The sequence below is a fragment of the Lygodium microphyllum genome, chromosome 21 (genome assembly GCF_053477565.2).
Source record: "Lygodium microphyllum isolate KBCC chromosome 21, Lygodium_microphyllum_v1.1.10, whole genome shotgun sequence".
NCBI lineage: Eukaryota > Viridiplantae > Streptophyta > Polypodiopsida > Schizaeales > Lygodiaceae > Lygodium > Lygodium microphyllum.
Genome location: NC_141155.1, coordinates 14,171,887 through 14,192,543, shown reverse-complemented (window position 1 = coordinate 14,192,543; position 20,657 = coordinate 14,171,887). Strand labels below are relative to the sequence as shown.

General features: G+C 45.6%; 1 protein-coding gene across 2 annotated transcripts in view; it reads right to left on the bottom strand.

Moving 5' to 3' along the window:
- Positions 1 to 20,657, bottom strand: part of LOC148017761 (ARM repeat superfamily protein) — a 132,115-nt gene that overhangs the window by 87,717 nt on the left and 23,741 nt on the right. The window contains exon 2 of one of the 2 annotated variants that reach the window (XM_087661915.1): positions 1,399 to 1,500. The exons of the other annotated variant lie outside the window; for it this stretch is intronic. Coding sequence (XP_087518041.1) covers positions 1,399 to 1,500 — 102 coding nt within the window. The remainder of the gene's footprint in view (positions 1 to 1,398; positions 1,501 to 20,657) is intronic. 2 annotated transcript variants of the gene reach the window in all.

Sequence of the window (20,657 nt, the reverse complement as noted above, 5' to 3'; positions counted from 1 at the left end):
CAGTAGTTTGTGGATCTTCCTCCTTGCTACCAAGTCCCCTTTCTACACTCCATCATGCTGCGTTTTGCATTTTGCAGCTGGGAGGCCCTCTAGTGCTGTGTTTTGCCCTCAGGCAGGCCGCCCTGCTGATTTTCTCACTCCGGAGCTCATGGTTCTTGGACAGCATCCAAGAACAGTGTTTCGCTCCCTCTACAACTGCTCTTCACCATTCAACATTTGCCTCCCATACTCTACTCCCCATAGGACTAGGTTTTGCTCCCTTCACTATGCAAATTCCCTATAGTTGATGCCACCTGATCAAAAAGGACAGTGCAATCAACTTCGAGCTTTTGCTCCATTGTATCAACTTGATTTACTCAACATGATTCAATGTTCATCATTCGTCTTCTTCTGAGTTTCTGAGTTTTCTTCTCTCAATCCTTGCCATACACTATGTTTCTCCCCGCAAACCCTAATGCCTCTCTCTAATATGGTATGAGTGCATGCTGTCCCCTCACTTTTCTTGACACATAGATGCTCCAAATCATGTTCGATGGGATCCACAATGTTAGGAGTCTATATTGTGGAAGTGTATCAATGACTTGGTAGAAATCCACAAAGCAGCAATAGAGTCTCTAAATCCTCTCTTTCGCCTACTCAATCATGCCTCTCAAGGTGGACCATGAGACAAAAGAAGGCAATGATAATGAGACAAAAGAAGGTGATGACAATAGTTAAATTAATCACAAAACAAATTCGATAGGTGAAACAAAAAAGGAATACAAAACAAGGTATATTGAGAAAATGAAATGCAACGCAATGCATTGGACAATGTCACATGGCCAAGAAGTGATTAGGCGGAATGGGTCACCAGTAATTCAAGATCATCTCTCAAATCTATAGGTGATAAGCTAAATGTGGTCTTAGTATCATGGTTGAGGGCAATTGTTACATTGTACTACATGGACATGGTAAGTAGTGATCCGAGAAACCTTTATGCTAGTTTTGGGAGTGTATGCTGTCTTCATGGTACAACTATTTTGTTGTGTCATGAAAAAACACGTGGGTGTGCTTTAGACTTTAGTAAATGATAAATATTCTTAAAAGGAAAACAATTTTATGAGAAGCAAGATCTGCTACCTTGATAATACAGACCTCTATATATTGTAGGTTTCTATTCACATTTATGCAAAGAATACATACCAACTATAAACATCCCCCTTCACATCAACATGTAGGATCTCACTTAATATTTCCAACTGCAAAGCTGTTTTTTAGTAGCAAAGCCATTTTTTCAACCATATTGACTTACAATTTAAATAGGCAATTGTTCTCCACCATGAAATGGAAAGCTTTATTCACTTAGTGTTACTCTTGAAAAAAAGTTTGAACAAAGTTCCTCAATTGGCATAATCATACCATGCTATACAATTTATCGATTGCTCCAAAATCATATTGGTCAAAAAACAAATTGAACTCTGATAAAATCAAGTGTGAAAGAAATATAATGTCTTCTACAACCTGCACCCAAAAGAACAAAAAAAGGATCAAATATTACTAATATTCAAGTTGTAATTCATATTTACAGCTATGTAAAACAGCAAACCAACCACTTGCTTTCATATTGTCATTTTACTTTGAGAGTTCCAAACTTATTGAGATATGTCAATATTTGTTCTAGATCAAGATGTGAAATGTAAGTTTGGGTTCTTCTCAGAAACACAAGAAGAACATGGTGATGATGCACTAAATCATGCTATGAGAAGAAAGGCTAACATAATGGAGTCGGTGCTCAAAATATGATTGCATTGTCCTATCTGACTCAAGCAACAGCACCTTTGGTAGTCTACACAATGAAGGGAGCAAAATGCAATCCTCCGAGCAATGGGCTATCGAAGTAATCACTAGAAGGTGAAGGACAGCTGTTGAGGGAGTGAATCACATTCTTCTAATGCAGTCGCAAATGAGGAAGATGATTACCAGCTGTCGAAGCAGCGAACCGCAATCCTCAATGCTAAGGAGATGGCTTGGGCAGCAAACGCAAATCCCAAAGTATGTCAGAACTATCAAATGCAAGGAGAGCAGCCCAAATGCTGACACCAGGTGCTGGATGATGATGCCAGATGTGGAGGATGTTCCCAGACTGCAAAATGCAAATACCAAGGGCTCAAGATTTTAAGGCCAAGTGCCTAAAGACTAACACCAAGAAGGAGAGTGCTAATGCCAAGCTAGAAATGAAGGGAAAGGCCTCCAGATAGCCAAACACAAATGGTGACACTACCTGAAGATGGAGAATGCTAACGCCAAGCTGATGGAAGATGATGGCAGGTGGAGAAGACCCAAACGCAAGCAGACTGATGCCACCACATGGGAGAGAGAAATCACCCACTGTCAAATGATGATGCTAGCAAGGGTGAGGCCTTCAAATGCAGCCTAAAAGGTGATGGGAGTGGAACGCCTGAAGGAGAAGAGGAAGGGTGACCACAAACTGCAATGTCCTCTAGTAGGGGTATAGACAACAGTGGTGTGGAAAGGAAAGAGTGTCGCAGTGACGAAAGAAGAGGGGTGAAGAATGACTAAAATGGTGGTGGTGGTGAAGAATGAATGAAGTGACGGACTATTTATAGGTATAAGTTGTCTAGGGTGGCACACCATTGAGTGAGCACCCACTGAGGAAATGACCAAAATGTAGATACTCACTCTTTTTGGGGTTGTCAAAATGCAAAAACCTAAATGAAGTGTGTGACCTGGAGTGGTTTCTCAACAATCCTTTCATAAAAAAGCCTAGACTTAAAACAAATACACCATCATAAGAAACCCTTAACCTAGGGACACTTGAGTCCTAAATGACAAGGGGTAACAACTATGTAAGTGCAATCTAAACACACTAATGAGCCCAAACCGTGGAACGAAGGGCAGCTTTGTTTCTCTCTCTTTCTTTTTTCTTTTTTTCTTTTTTTAATTATAAAGTTGCATAGTCATGATAAAAGTTTAATTTTCATCATCGGAGTGAGGTGGAGAAGGGGCTTAATAGATTTATTAAGGAATCGGCAGCTTTGGAGATACCCCTTGAGGTTTAGGTGGACTTGAAGGGTGGTGGTGGAGAGGAATGGATGATTGCAACGGATGAAGTGGCTATCATTCATGTCCTCTAGTAGAGCTAAGCAAAATGAAGGCAATAGAGCAGCTCGCATCATTAGTCGAGCCATCACGCAACTATCTATAGCGTTAGGATCAAAATGAAATACTGGGAGACTGCACTCCTACGGGGTGGGATCTTGCCTAAAGAGTATCCTAAGCAATCTAAGGTAATTACTAGTAATGAAGGCAGGGTCACGGCATGAAGAGAATTCGTTAGTGAATTGGATTAGGGTATCATACAAGTTTTCTGATGTGAGGACGAGGGCATCTTCATATGTAGTACAATGAGGGTTATAGATTATAGGGAAGTCATAGCGGTCGTGGACACTAGAGTCAAAATCCACTCCTACCCTTCGAGGGTAGGGCATAAAGGTTGGGTCATTCCGCTCGAAGGGTGGAGTGTTGCAAAAGGCCATCCAAGTCTCCAGGTCGGGTGTCGCATACCCTTCTTCTCCATGTAGGTTGGCATTCGTAGCCGAGCACAGACCTTGGTACTTCAAAAACTTTATTTTGCCAAAATTCGGCATCTTCAATGGCCCATAATGTGGAGTTCTGTACTCTCTTCTCCAACCTTTTCTGCCCAAGCCTGCTTCCGATATTAATTATCTCCTCCACCACCTTGATGGGCAAGATCCTACACAAGGTGGTGGGGATCTCGAAGTTAAAATCAACGGGGCTTTTGGACGTTGAACTACAAACCCTTTGACCTTGACATCATTCTAGCAGTAAAACAGTCCCACAAACAGCACTTAATCAGAGCTGAAAACATTGTTCCTGTGTGGCGTGGTCATCACTTTCTTTAGTTCTTGCATTGGAGAAGCAATCAGCTACTCCTAAACCTAGACAATGAGGCTCTTGCCTCAGCAGAAGAGCAAAGAAAACACAGAATTGTACATTTGATTGAATCAGCCCATCATGCAAAGCATTTTCTCTGAGAATAGAGAGAGAGTTGACCAGAGGGAGCAAGCTCTACCTCCGTATATGAGTCAGAGACAAAGAAGTACTCTCCATAGCTGATGTACTTGCAGCAATCTGCCCTTCACCCAAAAAAAATTTCACGCAAAAATCTACCCCTCCTGCTGCTCTCTTTTGGGAATTTGTGCCCAAATTCTGACACATGGCATACAAGTAACAATTTTCCCGTTTAAACCTTTTGGTCTAAAATTCTCCATGATCGGTGCAAAATTTGACCTCGATACAGACCAAAGAATTAATCCTCGTGCAAAAACGAACATAATGACGCAAACAGATTCTAGGGTCCAAAAATAGTAACTCCCTAAATTTTAGGGATGGTGACCCCTACATTCCTCAAGTTGTTCTACGCAGCTTTTATCATAGCAACCACATCAAAAAGTGTAATATGGCTCAGTTACGGTGACTTTTATTCCGTGGGTATTCTCACATGTGCGTCTTCTATCTTGGCCAGGCTCATTGTCCTGCACCATCTCTAGTGGCTAAGCACATAGTCCCAAACCACTGCATTCTATTCTTCAGTGCCCTTTCAATCCGGTCCCAAGGCTCAGACAAACATCACATTCACTCCATGATTCACGTCTTCATCATTCCATTCATCACAAATTCTTCTCTCTTCTCTTCTCTTCTCCATGTTTGTCGAGTTTATTCAGTGTTTCTCCTCGCAAACCGTATTGACTCGCTGGTATGTCATCTTTTTGACATTTAGGACCTCAACTCTTCCTCAACTAGGTAGTGTTCCAACTTTTCCTCACACACTTTCAAGATCATTACAGCCTGGCTATTCCTCCTAGTCTCTCCCAAGTGTGGATCAATTGGTGCCATAGTTTGCCTCCATGGCATTACCTAGTGGACCCTCTGGTCCTTATGCTATGTCCCAGCCAACATTTGGACAGGGCTTACGTATCCCTGTGCCTCCACCTCCATTGGCACCTTATGGAAACATTCATGTCCCAATGCCTCCATATCAATCAGCCCTCATTGGACACTCACAACCTATTTCTGCCTGCCCATCTCTTCCCCCTCCTTATCAGACACCTCCACCACCACCACAACAATCTTATCCTCCACATCCACCTTACCCCACATTCCTGACACCTCATAGTTCTACCTCACCTTTCCCCAAGCATACATTCAATGACAAGACTCATTTTAAGGAGTCAAACTTTACAACTTAGTCGAACTTAATGAGGCATGTCCTTGACTCACAAAACCTATGGGATCTTGTGTAGAGATTGGAATCCCAATCCGATCTCGCACTTGTTCCGTACGAGGTCGTCTTCTCATAGAAGGCTAGGAATGCCTCCGCTATTGTCAAGCCGATACAAGGCTTATTGCCTGAGTTTCATTCTCAGCTTCAGCATTTTGACTTAGCGTCAAAGCGATGGGCACACTTGACTGACCGTTATATGGCTCGGGATAGGACCCGTCGAATAAATCTTGCCATGAGCTTCAAAACTTCAAAATCTGTGATCGGGATAACGTGAAAGTCAAGTTGGCTGAGTATCAGCGTCTCCTTGCCAAATTCTCCACTACAGGGACTCCTAAGTCCTCTGATGATCAAGTCACATTGTTTCTTAACAAGCTGCCACATAGATACTTCAATTTTGTGCAACAAGTAGTTTCTCTGCCCAATTTACCCACATTCTATGAATTTGAATGTCAGCTATTGTGTTATGCACGGCTGTTCGCTCAATTTCATATGAATAATCCCTCAAAGGGGGCTCTTTTACTCATTCTCAGAAGAGGCAACAAGGGAGGGATAAAGAAATTCAAACTTCAAATCAAAATCAAAATCAAGGGAGGGAATCACAAGGAAACTCCTAATCTCCACTCAACCCCGGGTGGCAAAATGTACCTAAGAAGAATAGATATTATCAACATTGTCAAAAGCCTAGCCATTTTTATAGCAAATGTTGATCAAAGGCAAGAGACACAGCACCAAAACCCAAGTCACAAACCCCCAATTGTCAACATTGTCAAAAGCCTCGCCATTTTGACAATGAGTGTTGATCAAAGGCAAGAGGCACAACACCAAAACCCAAGTCAAAAACCCCAACCCCTCAGTCAGGCAACCCCCATCACGGAAGGCGAGGTGATGGCAAGGGGCAGTGGAAAGGTCAAACTCGCACTACCACCGGTCAACCATCTCAATCGACAACGTTCTCAACCCTAGAGGGCTTGTCTAACTAGTCAGTAGAGGCCCGCATCGTCTCCGTAGAGACATCCGATGCGAGTCTCATCCACACATGTGAGTTGTCTCCGGAGGAGGTTACTGTAGAGGTCCACTCGTCCACAACCGAGCATATCAGCACCTGTTGGGATTGTGGACAACGGAGCTACACATCACATGACTCCTATAGAGGACATCTTCCGTATCCGAGCCCTTGCAACCGAGCAGGTCCACGTAGGAAACAACTCCTCAATCAAGATCCAAGCTCAAGGTTGCGTCAGTTTCGCCACTCACAAGGTCCAAATCTGGCTTCACTGGACAATGTATACCATATCCCTCAGCTTGGGATGAACTTGTTATCTGTTCAGCAACTTTGCTAGTTGGGGCGAGCAGTTTTTTGTACAACCAGCACACTCGAGGTCCTTGACTCTCAGACTGATTCAGTAATTGCTCACGGTGAGGCACAGCCTAATGGCCTATACCACATGACCTATTTTCTTACCGAGCCAACAACCGAGAGCTCTGTGTTCCATAGCTTTCAAGCATTAGCCACATCTCAAGAGCCTACGAACAATGAGTATCTTTGGCATTTCTACCTAGGGCATCTTGGCTATGACTCTCTTTATGAGTTCTCGCTATGAGATGGTTGAGAACCTTCCTTGCCTAAAGCTAGCTCGAGATGTCTGTAGAGCATATCAGCTCGGGAAGCAACACCATACCCCAATTCCTCACCAGTCTACACATAGAGCTAAGATGCCTCTTAGATTGATTCACATTGATCTTTGTGGACCCACATCCACTGCTACCTTGAACAGCACATTGTACTTCTTTGTGATAGTGGATGATCATTCGAGATACATGTGGGTGTACTTCCTCAAGCATAAGTCCGATGCTTTCACATATTTCTTTGCTTGGGTGCTACTGGTTCATAACCAAACGAATTGTCATGTTGGTTGCATGAGGAGTGATAGCAGTCATGAGTTTATCTTCCATGAGTTTTGCGAGTTTCTATAGCAGCATGGCATCTCTCGCCAGCTCACCTCTACCAACTTGCCCTCTCAGAATGGAATCGTAGAGCGTCGAAACCGGACAGTTATGGAAATGGCACGCTCTATGTTGTTCGTAGTAAAGCTCCCTAAGCACCTTTGGGTTGAGGCTGCTAACACTACGATGTACATCCTCAACTGGTGTCTGACCGCGGCTCTTCCTCAAAAGACCCTATACGAGGCATTCTTTGGCACTCGGCCTATCATATCCCACTCTATGTTGTTCGCCGTAGAGCTCCCTGAGCGCCTTTGGGTTGAGGCTGCAAACATTGCAGTGTACATCCTCAACCAGTGCCTGATTGTAGCTCTTTCTCAAAAGACCCCGTACGAGACATTCTTTGACTCTCGGCCTGTCATATCCCACTTTAGAGTCTTCGGTTGTCGTGCATACACACATGCTTGATGATAAAATAGGGAAACTTCTTTGGTTACTTCATACTAGGCCAAACTTAGCTTACTCAGTCAACATTCTTAGTTAGTATTTCACAGCACCTAGGATGTCACATTGGATTGCATATCTTTGTGTGTTGCGTTATTTACGGTATACTTATTCTTATGGCCTCACTTATGGTTTTGGTTTATGTTTGCAGGGATACACTGATTCTAATTGGATAGGAGATCCTAACACCCGGTGTTCCCATGGCGGCTTCCTCTTCACCCTAGCCACAACTCCCATTTCTTGGTCTAGCTGTAAGCAAGAGACAGTGGTGGCTTCCACTGCTGAGACTAAGTATAGGGCTCTCTTCGATGGCACCACTGTTGAGATATCGAGCTCCACTCATGATATACCAGGGTGACCGTTGTGCATTTATGTCACCGACTTGTTAGTTGCAGATGCGGTTGGTACACCGCCCATGAATAATAGCTAGATGATAGCTATCCTTATCTACTCTAGTTCGTGGCTCAGTTAGTATGCCACCTTAGTTAGTTGAGTTTGGTTTGAGACCCACATATAGGGTTCTTCTATTTCTATGTATGAGAGTTCTTTTTAGCTTACACAACTAAGAAGAGGAAAACTGTTTTCAGCCTCCACCTATGTGTGTATTCCCCCATTGTGCAAGCAAGAAAGCTACAAGTGAGACTCCTTTCTTCTCTCCCACAATCTTGACATGGTATCAGAGACTTGTTCGTGGTAAGGAGCTCAAGAAAACAAGCCAAGTTCGCAATGTTCTGGTAAGAGGACCAGTGTTGCTTTCATTCTTCTGTTTTGGGAGCAAGTCTCTGCAAGTAGCATAGCCGGAAAGTGCAAGAGTGTATTGTCTAAGATTGAGACGTCCTTCGGGGTGTAGCAAGAGGGCTGTATATGCTGTGGGAGTGGGCTTTAGCCCTTGGTAACTCTGTTTTTTTTTATTTGAGGCCATTTCGGGGCCTGTTTTGGAGGCAGAAGTTTTCTGCATGCACTCAGAAAAAGGCCCTGTTTTATGCTGTGCAACCACTATTCTACAGGTCGGTGAAAAGTTACTGTAGAAATTGCATCGTATGCCTGTATGCAGAGACATTGGGAATTATAGAATCATCCTTGTTGCCTGTTGATCCAAAATAGTCACTAGGAAGTGACTGTGTGGTCAAATACCACTTTCGTCAGTTTTGCAGATTTGCCCTTGTCAGGCTGAAGCTGTGTTTTTTGCAGTGACAGAATTTTTTGCAGTGTTCTGTAATGGCGTCTGATTCTCTTTTACAAATTGTCACTGAAAAGCTTGACAATAACAACTTCCAAGCATGGAAGTTTAGAATGACAAATTTCCTTATAGGAAAAGGATATTGGGAATTCGTTGCAAGAAATGAAGAATAACCAGTTCTTCCTGATGTTCCTAATCAACAGCAAATGCAGGCATTTAAAGCATGGCATGAGAGAGCCAGAAAAGTTATGTATTGGCTGTCTATCAGTATTTCAGACTGTATGATTGTGCATATTCAGGATGCAAATACGCCAAAGGAGGCATGGGATACTTTGTCAAAAATGTATAGCACAAATACGCAAGCCAAGAAAATGCAGCTCAAGCAAGAGTTGCACAATGTGCAAAGAGAAAGTATGAGCATCAATGACTACCACATGAAGGTGAACAAGATTGCAGATGCACTTGCTTCCATTGGGTCGCCAATGGAATATGATGATTTAGTTTCTGTAACCTTGAATGGTCTAGGAAAGGATTATGCACAGTTCCGAACATCCATTTCCGTCAGTGAAAGATTTCCTGATTTTGAGGAGTTGATTGCTCTTCTAATTTTTGAGGAGCAGAGAAATGGTGGTGCATCTTCTTCAGGAGGAACTTCAAAAGAAGCTGTCTTCTACTCAAATGCTGGAAGAGGTAGAGGCATAGGTAGAGAAGGCCGATCTGGAGGCCGTGGTAGAAATCAGAATATGCAACAAACTCAAGAAAACCAGTCCTATGGAGGAGGACCTGGTAACTCTAGAGGCAAGGGGAGCCAAAGAGATCGTGGTGGATGGCAAAGAGGCCAAAATGTAAACAGTAATGTTGAATGCTACTACTGTGGTAAAATGGGTCATATGGCTAAAGACTGCTATAAAAAGCAGAATGACATCATGAATGGAAAATTGCAACAAGGGAATTATGCATCTTCTAGTAGACAGGGTGATGACAGAAATGAGCATTTGTTTATGATGCAGCACATGAACAATTCTGTGACAAGTGCAGAAGAAAGCAACGATGTATGGTATATTGACTCAGGTGCATCAAACCACATGGCAGGTCATGCAGAATGGATGGAGGATGCAAGGAAAATGGAAAAACCAGGATTTGTGGAGACTGGTGATGATACTGCACATCCTATTGTGCAAATTGGAAAAATTCCTTTGTCTATGCAGGATGGGAAAAAGAAATACATGTCCGATGTATTTCATGTCTCGAATATCACCAAGAATCTGGTTTCTGTTGGTCAAATGGTTAAGCAAGGCTTGCAGGTCAGATTTAATCCTCATGGATGCTTTATTGAGGATATGAAAAATAAAGGTCGCTTGATAGCAAAAGGAAAGAAGAAGGGCAGAATGTTCACGTTGGATGCAGACATACCTGAATTGAGTGCAGCAATGTTTGCACATGGAACCGGTGTAGTTGCAGATATTGATATCTGGCATAAACGCATTGGTCATGTTAATGTACAGCGACGTAAATGAATGCAGGCCCAAAATATTGTTGCAGGATTGCCTAAATTCAAGGTTGCAGAAATGCATAAGGTATGTAAAGCCTGTCAGTTTGGAAAACAGGCAAGGAAACCATTTCCTAGACATGTTCAAAAGAGTAAGAAGCCATTGGAATTAATCCACTCTGATGTGTGGACTACTAAAGCTGCATCTCTTGGAGGCTGTCATTATTTTGTCACTTTTATTCATGACTATAGCAAAAAAGTTTGGGTGTATTTTATGAAAAAGAAAAGTGAAGTTTTTGGGCATTTTAAAACTCTTAAAGCTATGGTTGAAAAAGAAACAGGCCTGCAAATAAAATGCCTAAGGTCAGATGGAGAGGGAGAGTACCTCTCAAATGCGTTTGCAAGATTCTTGCAGGAGCATGGCATAAAGCAACAATATTCACGTAGTTATACCCCACAGCAAAATGGAATTGCAGAAAGAAAAAACAGGCATATTGGAGAGGTATCTCGTGCCATGCTCAATGAAAAAGACCTGCCAGATTTTTACTCGGCTGAGGCGGTTGCTACAGCAGTCTACATAATGAACAGGACTCCCACTGCAGCAATACATGGTATGACTCCAGAGGAGAGGTATACTGGTAGGAAACCAGATATTTCTCATTTGAAAATTTTTTGTTGCATTGCCTATGTTCATGTGCCAGATGAGTTGAGATCCAAGTTGGATCCAAAAGCTAAGAAGTGCATCTTTATTAGTTACTCTCTGCAGCAAAAAGGGTATAGATGCTATAACCCTTCTACTCGTAAGTTTACAGTGAGCAGAGATGTTTTTGATGAGATGAGTAGCTGGTATAAACCAGTAAATGTGATTGATAATGTAGATGCACAAAATGGTAATGCTACACAGAATTCACAGCAGCAGTCACAAGATATTAGTGGACCTGGAGCATCCTCTAGCAGTGGTTCACATTCTTCGCCATGGACAGGCAGATTGAGATCAGGAGAATCTTCTCAAAGTAATCCAGATAGTGGTATGCAGGTATCACGAAAAGGAAAAGAAAAGGTAGATCAGCCCATGTTTGATGTGAATGCAGGTCACTCTTATGTGGATGGTGAATCTAGTGGCTCGGAACAAAGCATTGATGATGAGTTGGGTATTCCTTCTATTGTTACACCTGGAGTAAGGAAGACCAGGATGTTTTGAGAGCACCTGGGAGTGAACCTACTTTGCGCAGGTCTACCAGAGTTAGATATCCTGTGGATAGCCTGAAATATAATGGATTTACAGCCATTCACTATGCCTATATAGTCAAAGTGATACAGGAACCAGAACCCACTTCTTTTGAGCAAGCCATGGGAAAAGAAAAATGGGAGAAAGCCATGGATGAAGAAATGGATGCCTTGGAAGCAAATGCTACGTGGGAATTGGTACCTTTGCCTAAAGATAAGAATGCAATTGGTTGTAAGTGGATTTATAAGGTAAAGCACAATGCAGATGGCTCTGTGAATAGATACAAGGCAAGATTAGTAGTCAAGGGGTATGCACAAACATATGGCATTGATTATGAAGAAACATTCAATCCGGTTGCAAGGATGGCAACCGTAAGAGCAGTCATTGCTATGGCTGCATCAAAGGGATGGTCTTTACATCAGATGGATGTAAAGAATGCCTTCTTGCATGGTGATTTGCAAGAAGAGGTCTATATGGAGCAGCCACCAAGTTATGTGCATGCTGTTCATCCTGAGTTTGTTTGCAGGTTGAAGAAAGCCTTGTATGGTTTGAAGCAAGCACCTAGAGCATGGTCTGACAAGATAGGACAGTATCTTGTCACTATTGGCTTTCAGATTTCCAAGGCAGATTTCTCACTTTATGTGAGAAAAACAGAGAAAGGTATTATGTTGCTTATCATTTATGTTGATGATTTGATTATCACAGGTGATAGTGATGAAGATATCCTTCATGTGAAAATGCTATTGAAGCAAAAGTTTGAGATGAAGGATTTGGGAGAGCTGCGTTACTTCTTGGGCATTGAGGTGATTAGATCACCAAGTGGGATATGGCTTTTGCACAGGCAGTATGGATTGGACATGCTGTCCAAATATGGGATGACAGGCTGTAAGCCTATTTCAGTTCCTTTGGAGCAGAATGTGAAGTTGAGCACAGATGCAGGTGAGCTTCTCGAAGACCCTACTATGTACATGTGAGAGTGCGCAACGGAAGAAGAACACGAACACGGAGGAGAGGAGAGAGAAAGCAGAGAATGAAGGAAGAAAGTCTGCACTAACTGAGATGAATGCTGAATACACTAAAATGGACAGAGCAGTCCCTGCACGCAGCCCGGAGCGTCAGTGAGGGGACCAGAACAGACTGGAAGCAATGGCAGCACCAATGCCGGAGACGGAGATGGTGGAGGCAGTGCTGAATCTGCAGAGCACAATGCTGGAATGACTGGGGGGGTTGCTATATATAGCCCCCAGGCCAGAAAACTGGCCGACCTGCCAAATCTGGCCGACCTGGCCAGATTTGGCCGACCAGCCAGACCTGGCCGACTTGCCCAGAAAATGGGCCGACTTTGGCCAGATCTGGCCGACCTGCCCAGAAAATGGGCCGACTGCTGAAAAACAGCCCAGTTTGGGCTGTATGACACCCAGAGGCTGCAGACTGACAAGGACAGCCACAAAATGAACTGACAGAGCTCCTCTGTCTCCTGTCAGACTCTGATAGGAGCTCACAACCAGGAGATGACAGACTAAGAGTGATAAAGAGCAGGCTAACACCCCCTCTCAGATCCTAGGAGAGTCTGAAGACCCAAGAACCGCATGTGATGAAGCAAAGAAGCCTGAGGCAAAGGCTTCGTAAAGAGATCAGCTGCATTGGCCGCCGTAGGACAATAGACCACCACCAGCTCCGAATCCACGATCCGCTCTCGAACATAGTGATACTGAATCTCAATGTGCTTCGTGCGAGCATGAAACACCGGGTTCTTGGCCAGAGCAAGAGCCCTCTGGTTATCCACGCGCAGCTCCGTAGGTCCGGTCTAGGAAAAGCCAATCTCCGCCAGTAAGCGACGGAGCCAAACTGCCTCCATAGCGGTCAAACATAGAGCCCGATACTCAGCCTCTGTAGAAGAAAGTGCCACTGTAGGCTGCTTCTTACTGCTCCAAGAGACAGCACCGAATCCAAGGGTGAAAGCATAACCTGTAGTGGATCGTCTCGTATCCACATCACCTGCCCAATCAGAATCACTCCAGCCAAAAATGGTAATCCCATCTCCATACATGATCCCGAAGGATCGAGTCCCCTGTAAATAGCGAAGAACCCGCAAGGCCGCCTGCCAGTGATCCTGGGTAGGAGTCTGCATAAAAGAAGACGATAAAGCCACCACAAAAGAAATATCCGGCCGAGTGTGAAGCAGCCAGATAAGAGAGCCGACAAGGCACTTGTAACGGGTGGGATCTGGAAGGGGAACTCCAGCTGTCAAAAGCTTGGACTCGGGGTCCATGGGGCATGAGATAGGCCGACACTCAGCCATATCAAACTCCGAAAGAAGCTCGGAGATGTACCTGTGCTGCGAGATAAAAATGCCCTGTGCCATCTGATAGATCTCCAGGCCTAGAAAGAAGTGAAGGATCCCTAGATCCGTCATGTCAAACTCCTGCTGAAGAAGGGACCAAGTATGCTCCACCTGCTGAGTGTCGCTCCCTGTAATGATAAGATCATCCACATACAAGATAAGGAACACTGAAAGAGAATCCACAACCCGTAAGTAGAGGTTGGGATCATAAGCGGAGCGCGCAAAGCCACTCTGTAGAAAGAAGCGGTCAATCCGCTGGTACCAAGCACGAGGAGCCTGCTTCAGGCCATAAAGAGCCTTCCGCAGCCTGTAGACATGATCCTCCTTCCCCTGCACAAGAAAACCAGGAGGCTGTGAAACATAAATCTCCTCCTCAAGAACGCCATTCAGGAAAGCAGACTTGACGTCCATCTGATAAACAGGCCAACGGTGGTGAGCAGCAACAGCCAAAAGAACTCGAATGGTGGACATCCTGGCTGTAGGAGCAAAAGTCTCGAAGTAGTCCAAGCCTGCACGCTGTGCAAAACCCTTGGCAACAAGCCTAGCCTTATGCTTGTCCAAGGAGCCATCTGCAAGATACTTGGTCTTAAAGACCCATTTCACACCTATCACCTTCCGTTTCGCGGGACGCGGAACAAGCTCCCACGTATGGTTTCACTCGATGGAATCGAGCTCGTCCTGCATAGCCTGTCTCCAAATATCCTGTGCAAGAGCCTCCTCCACAGTGGAAGGCTCGGAATCCTGAAGAATCTGTGACATAAGAGCATAGTTCACACATAGTGAACTATTCCGCTGGGCCTGTAAACGTGCTGATCGACGTGGACCTGCAGAAGAGGCAGGAAAGTGAGTAACACCTGAATCCTGCATGAGCCGGCGATACCATAAAGGAATCCTGAGAGACTCCTGCTGCCGTGAGGGAGACCGGGGGATCTCCGGAACCTGCAAAGCACCCAAATCGGAGAGGGACTCCCCCTCACCGAGTGAAGGTAGATCCTCCGCATCAGAAGAAGGCTGTGTATCCCATGAAGATCCCGAAGTGGTGATGGAAGAGCTCGTAGAAGACGGAGTCACATCCACCAAAGGGGAAAGGGAAGCCGAAGGAGGAGGAATTGGGGGGGTGCTAAGGGGTATCCGGGAAGGAAGTGAAGGGAGAGAAGGTGGGGGGGGGGGGGGGGGGGGAAGTCTGTCGATGACAAAGAAACATCTATAATGGAACCATCAATCGGATCCTCAGAGGCCGAAGCCTCATCAAAGATCACATCCCTGCTCACCTCAACCTTCCGCGTCGTCGGATCGTAGAGCCGATATCCCTTCGTGGTCGTACTATAACCCACGAAGATAACCTTTCGCGACTTAGAGTCGAACTTCGTCTTCCTCTTCTTCTTGTCCACATGGACAAAAGCATCGCACCCAAAGATGCGAAAATGGGACACGGAAGGCTTCTTGCCAAAGAAAGCCTCATAAGGAGTCATGTCCTGTAAAGCCGAAGTCAGAGAGCGGTTGCGAATATGCACCGCTGTAGCCACCGCCTCACCCCAAAGGAAATGAGGAAGACTCCTATACTCCAGCATAGATCGGGCCATCTCGACCATGGTCCGATTCGCACGCTCCACCACACCATTCTCTGATGGTGTGTTCGGATGGGAATACTCTACCCGAATACCACGATCCCTGCAAAACTGAGAGAAAAGGTGAGAAGTGAACTCGCCACCGTGATCAGCTCGAACGCCACGAACCTTGGAAGTTGTTTGGGTCTCCACAAACACCTGCCACTCACAGAAACGGGAGTACGCCTCGCTCTTGTACTCCAAGAAATAAGGCCACACATAACGACTAAAGTCGTCCACAATCAGCATCAAATACCTGGCCTTCCCAAGGGAGGCCGTGCCCATAGGTCCGCAAAGGTCGGTGTGAACCAACTCAAGCGGAGAAGTAGCCCTTCTTGAGGCAACCTGTGGGTGAGGCTGCCGATGCTGCTTGCCCCTCAAGCAGCTAGGGCACAAAGTGTGAAGAGAAGGGAAATCAGGAAGTCCCTCCACCATCTTCCTCCTAGAAGCCCGGCGAAGAGAATCGAGGTTCAAATGACCATACCGAGCATGCCAAAGCAGCCCAAGCTCATGGGAAGTCCGTGCAGCCAAGGCTGTGAGCGTATAAAGCCCACCCTCCTGTGTACCTGTCCAAAGAGCATCACCTGTAGAAGCATCCTCCACTGTGACTGCATCCTGCGTAAAAATGACTCGGGTACCAAGCTGAGTAAGGCCATGCACAGATAATAGGTTAAAACCCAAATCAGGAACATAGAGAACTTGGGCGGAGGAAGACCGCCTGTCAGAAAACATAGGTAAAGTCCCCACGCCTCGAACAGGGACTGTAGAATTGTCACCAATGGTGACGGTACCCCCTCTGGAACGTAGATCCTGAAGGCAATCCTGACCGAAGGTCATATGTGAAGATGCTCCACTGTCGACGAGCCACGGCTTCTCCTGTGTGGTAGAAGCTAGGGCTGTATCCTCCTCAACAAAGACATGCACAAACGCAAATTCTGTTGTGGCTGGGGCCACCTTCGAGTCCTTCTCCTTAGGCTTCAAATGGGGATACTTCTGCCAACACTTCTCCTCGGGATGAGTGCCCTTCCCACAATGGGGACACTTGGGCTTCTTCTCCTTCGCATCCTTCTTGTCCTCCTCCTTATCCTTGGCCTTCTCCTTCTTTTGTTTCTTCTTCTTGCCGCCATCTGTGCCGGCCGTAAATGCCTTGGTGGAGCCACTGGCTCCCACCTCTTTGAGTCACTCGTCATGCTCCAAGACAAGCGGGGAAAGTTCCTCCCATAGGAGTGTCTCACGGGTCCTCGAAGTAATGAGGCTGGTGTAGAAGACAGCATAACGGGGTGATGGCAGCTGAGTCAACAGAATCATCGCCATATCCTCAGACGATATCAGACGACCAAGAGAGGCTAGCTCGCCTCGCATATCCTCCATCTTCGTGATGTGCTCCTTCATGGAAGGAGAACCATCAAGACTGAGCATCCGCAACTTCTTCTCCGAGGAAATCTTGTGGGCAAATGTCTTGTGCTGATACAAAGACGCAAGCTTCTTCCACACTTCCGCCGCGGTCTGTAACCTGTGAACATGTACAAGAACAGAATCATGGAGACTCATAAAAAGAAAGGAACGGGCTCGAGAGTTGAGCCTATCCCATAAGGCTGCACGGTCCATAGAGGTGCCATCGGACGAATCTGCGGGGGGACGGTCGATGGGTGAAGAAACAAGCTCCCAAAGGTCAAATGTATCGAGGATGCAGGCCACCTTGCATGACCAGAGGGAGTAGTTGGAACCATCCAACTTATCTTCCTTCGGAAAGGAAGGGAGAATCGGCACCTGAATAGAGGGAATCAGGAAAGGCATCCGCACATCTGAAGCAATCTTCACGGAAGAAACCTTCGCGGTAGATGGAACCCTCTGAGATGCATGGACTGAAGAAGGACAAGTGCGAGGAGGTTCTTCCCGACGTCGAACCTCATGATAATCCCGCCTCCGCTCAGAGGAATGATGAGAAAGAAGTTCATCCTCTGAGTCATCAAAGCCTGAAAACTGGTAAGACATCTTCCAATCTGCAAAATACCAAAGAAAGTTGTGCCGCTGTCGAAATAGGACCAGCAATGTGGTCACCAACCACCAAGACGCAGGCAGAAAGTGCCTACAAACACCTGGATCTGCAAAACGCAAAGATAACTGATGTCGATCACCAGAAGAGAGACCACCAGCACCAGGAGACAGCCCGAAAAGTAGTCGCCAGCAGGAAATGTGCCGCCTGGAGTGGGAGCGACCAGCAGAACAGCAAAACGCAGCCTGTAGGGAGGTCGCCCAGCAGAAGGAGGGACAGCCTGGTGAAAAACGCAGGGTTTCTGTGTCGCTGGATGACGTGGCAGCCTCTGCAGGCAGCGTGGGCAGCAAAACGCAGGCTGAAGGGCCTCCTGAAAAAGTCGCCTGGCAGTTGTTGATCAGATGGCAGCAGCAGTAAGGTATCTCACTCCTGAGGGTATGTCCTTCGTGCTCTCAATCAGGCTCTGATACCATGTGAGAGTGCACAACGGAAGAAGAACACGAACACGGAGGAGAGGAGAGAGAAAGCAGAGAATGAATGAAGAAAGTCTGCACTGACTGAGATGAATGCTGAATACACTGAAATGGACAGAGCAGTCCCTGCACGCAGCCCGGAGCGTCAGTGAGGGGACCAGAACAGACTGGAAGCAATGGCAGCACCAATGCCAGAGACGGAGATGGCGGAGGCAGTGCTGAATCTGCAGAGCACAATGCTGGAATGACTGGGGGGGCTGCTATATATAGCCCCCAGGCCAGAAAACTGGCCGACCTGCCAAATCTGGCCGACCTGGCCAGATTTGGCCGACCAGCCAGATCTGGCCGACTTGGCCAGATCTGGCCGACCTGCCCAGAAAATGGGCCGACTGCTGAAAAACAGCCCAGTTTGGGCTGTATGACACCCAGAGGCTGCAGACTGACAAGGACAGCCACAAAATGAACTGACAAAGCTCCTCTGTCTCCTGTCAGACTCTGACAGGAGCTCACAACCAGGAGATGACAGACTGAGAGTGATAAAGAGCAGGCTAACAGTACAGACGCATAGGACGAAGTTTGATTTATATGACTATTACCAAGCCAGATTTGAGCTATGTTGTTGGATTGGTAAGTCAGTTTATGCACGCTCCAAGGAAACCGCATTTGGATGCGGCTAGACGCATACTCAGGTATGTGAAGTCCACATTGTAGTATGGACTATTTTATGAAATTGGGGTTCAGATACAGTTGCATGGATACACTGATGCTGATTAGGCTGGTAGTATTTCTGATAGACGATCTACCAGTGGATATGTGTTCTCTTTTGGGAGTGCTGCAGTCACTTGGAGCAGCAAGCAACAGCCTACAGTTGCCTTGTCAAGCACAGAGGCTGAGTACAGGGGTGCAGCAATGGCTGCATGTGAGGTAGCTTGGTTGCATAAGCTACTTTATGATATGCATCAGTCTACAGATGGGCCAGTTGTCATTTATTGTGACAACATGAGTAGTATACACTTGGCAAATAACCCAGTCTATCATGCTAGAACAAAGCACATTGAGGTGTATTATCACTATGTGCGGGAGAGGGTTTTACTAGGTCTTATTGATCTAGTTTATGTCGGCACAGAGGATCAGGTAGCTGACATATTTACGAAGGCATTGGGCACAGAGAAGCTGCACAAGTTCAGAGACTTGCTTGGTGTGCAAGAATTGGGATTGAGCTCGAGCGAGAGTGTTGAGATATCGAGCTCCACTCGTGATATGCCAGGGTGACCGTTGTGCATTTATGTCACCGACTTGTTAGTTGCAGATGCGGTTGGTACACCGCCTATGAATAATAGCTAGATGACAGCTATCCTTATCTACTCTAGTTCATGGCTCAGTTAGTATGCCACCTTAGTTAGTTGAGTTTGGTTTGAGACCCATATATAGGGTTCTTCTATTTCTATGTATGAGAGTTCTTTTTGGCTTACACAACTAAGAAGAGAAAAACTATTTTCAGCCTCCATCTGTGTGTGTATTCCCCCATTGTGCAAGCAAGAAAGCTACAAGTGAGACTCATTTCTTCTCTCCCACAATCTTGACAACCACGAAGGCCATCTACCTAAGGAGCTTACTAGCGGTGCTTCACTTCCCTTGTGACTCTCCCACCATTGTCTACTACGACAACCAGAGTGCCAATGCCCTTGCGGACAATCCAATCATCACATCGACGGGATATGGAAGTCCACTTCCACTTTTCCAAAGAGCAGGTTGAGCTAGGCACTATCCGCCTAGAGTTTGTGCCATCATCGGACAATTTTGCAGACATTTTGACCAAAGTGATTAACCAGCCCGTTCTTCAATATCTTCTTTCAAAAGTGGAGCAACAATGGAAGTGTAAACATATGCTATAATAAACTACTGAAATACAAGACAAAGGAGGAAGGGAAAGAAAGAACACAATACATATGAGAACTCGAATGTATGCTCGGGAAATGGAATCCATATATCAAACACAAGACTGTTGCATACAACAATGAGTCACTGGCTGTATGGACACTGACACCAGCTCCTCTCTCCACAGGACCTCTAGGTGATGAACTAACTAACTGAGAAGGAGCCCCGAATATATAGGCATGAATAATGCCATAAAATATATCAAGTCAGCCAGCATTTAATGTTGGCTGACTAGCAGCAATAAATGCCATAAAATATAAAATGCTACACAATAAAATTGCCTAAAATATCTACATAATGTGCCTAGCCCAATGCATGCTCGGACTCACACATGAGTTGACATACTTTGCTAACACCCTCTCTTAGATCATGGGTGATATGATACAATGATAAATGACTAATCATAGTCCACACAATAGAGAACCACCAAGTAGAACCATGGATACCCAGACAGTGGGTAATCAAGCCACCACCAAGGTACCTCGGAGAGAACCTGATGTCGATGTCGATCGTACCATCTCCTAAAAATAGAAAAGATCATAGCAACTCTCAATGTATGTCACCAATGCCTCTAATGTAGCACACATGACCATCTTGTCACCAATGCCGCAGCGCAGAAATGGCCATGGATTTCCCTTCTTTAGCCAGACCA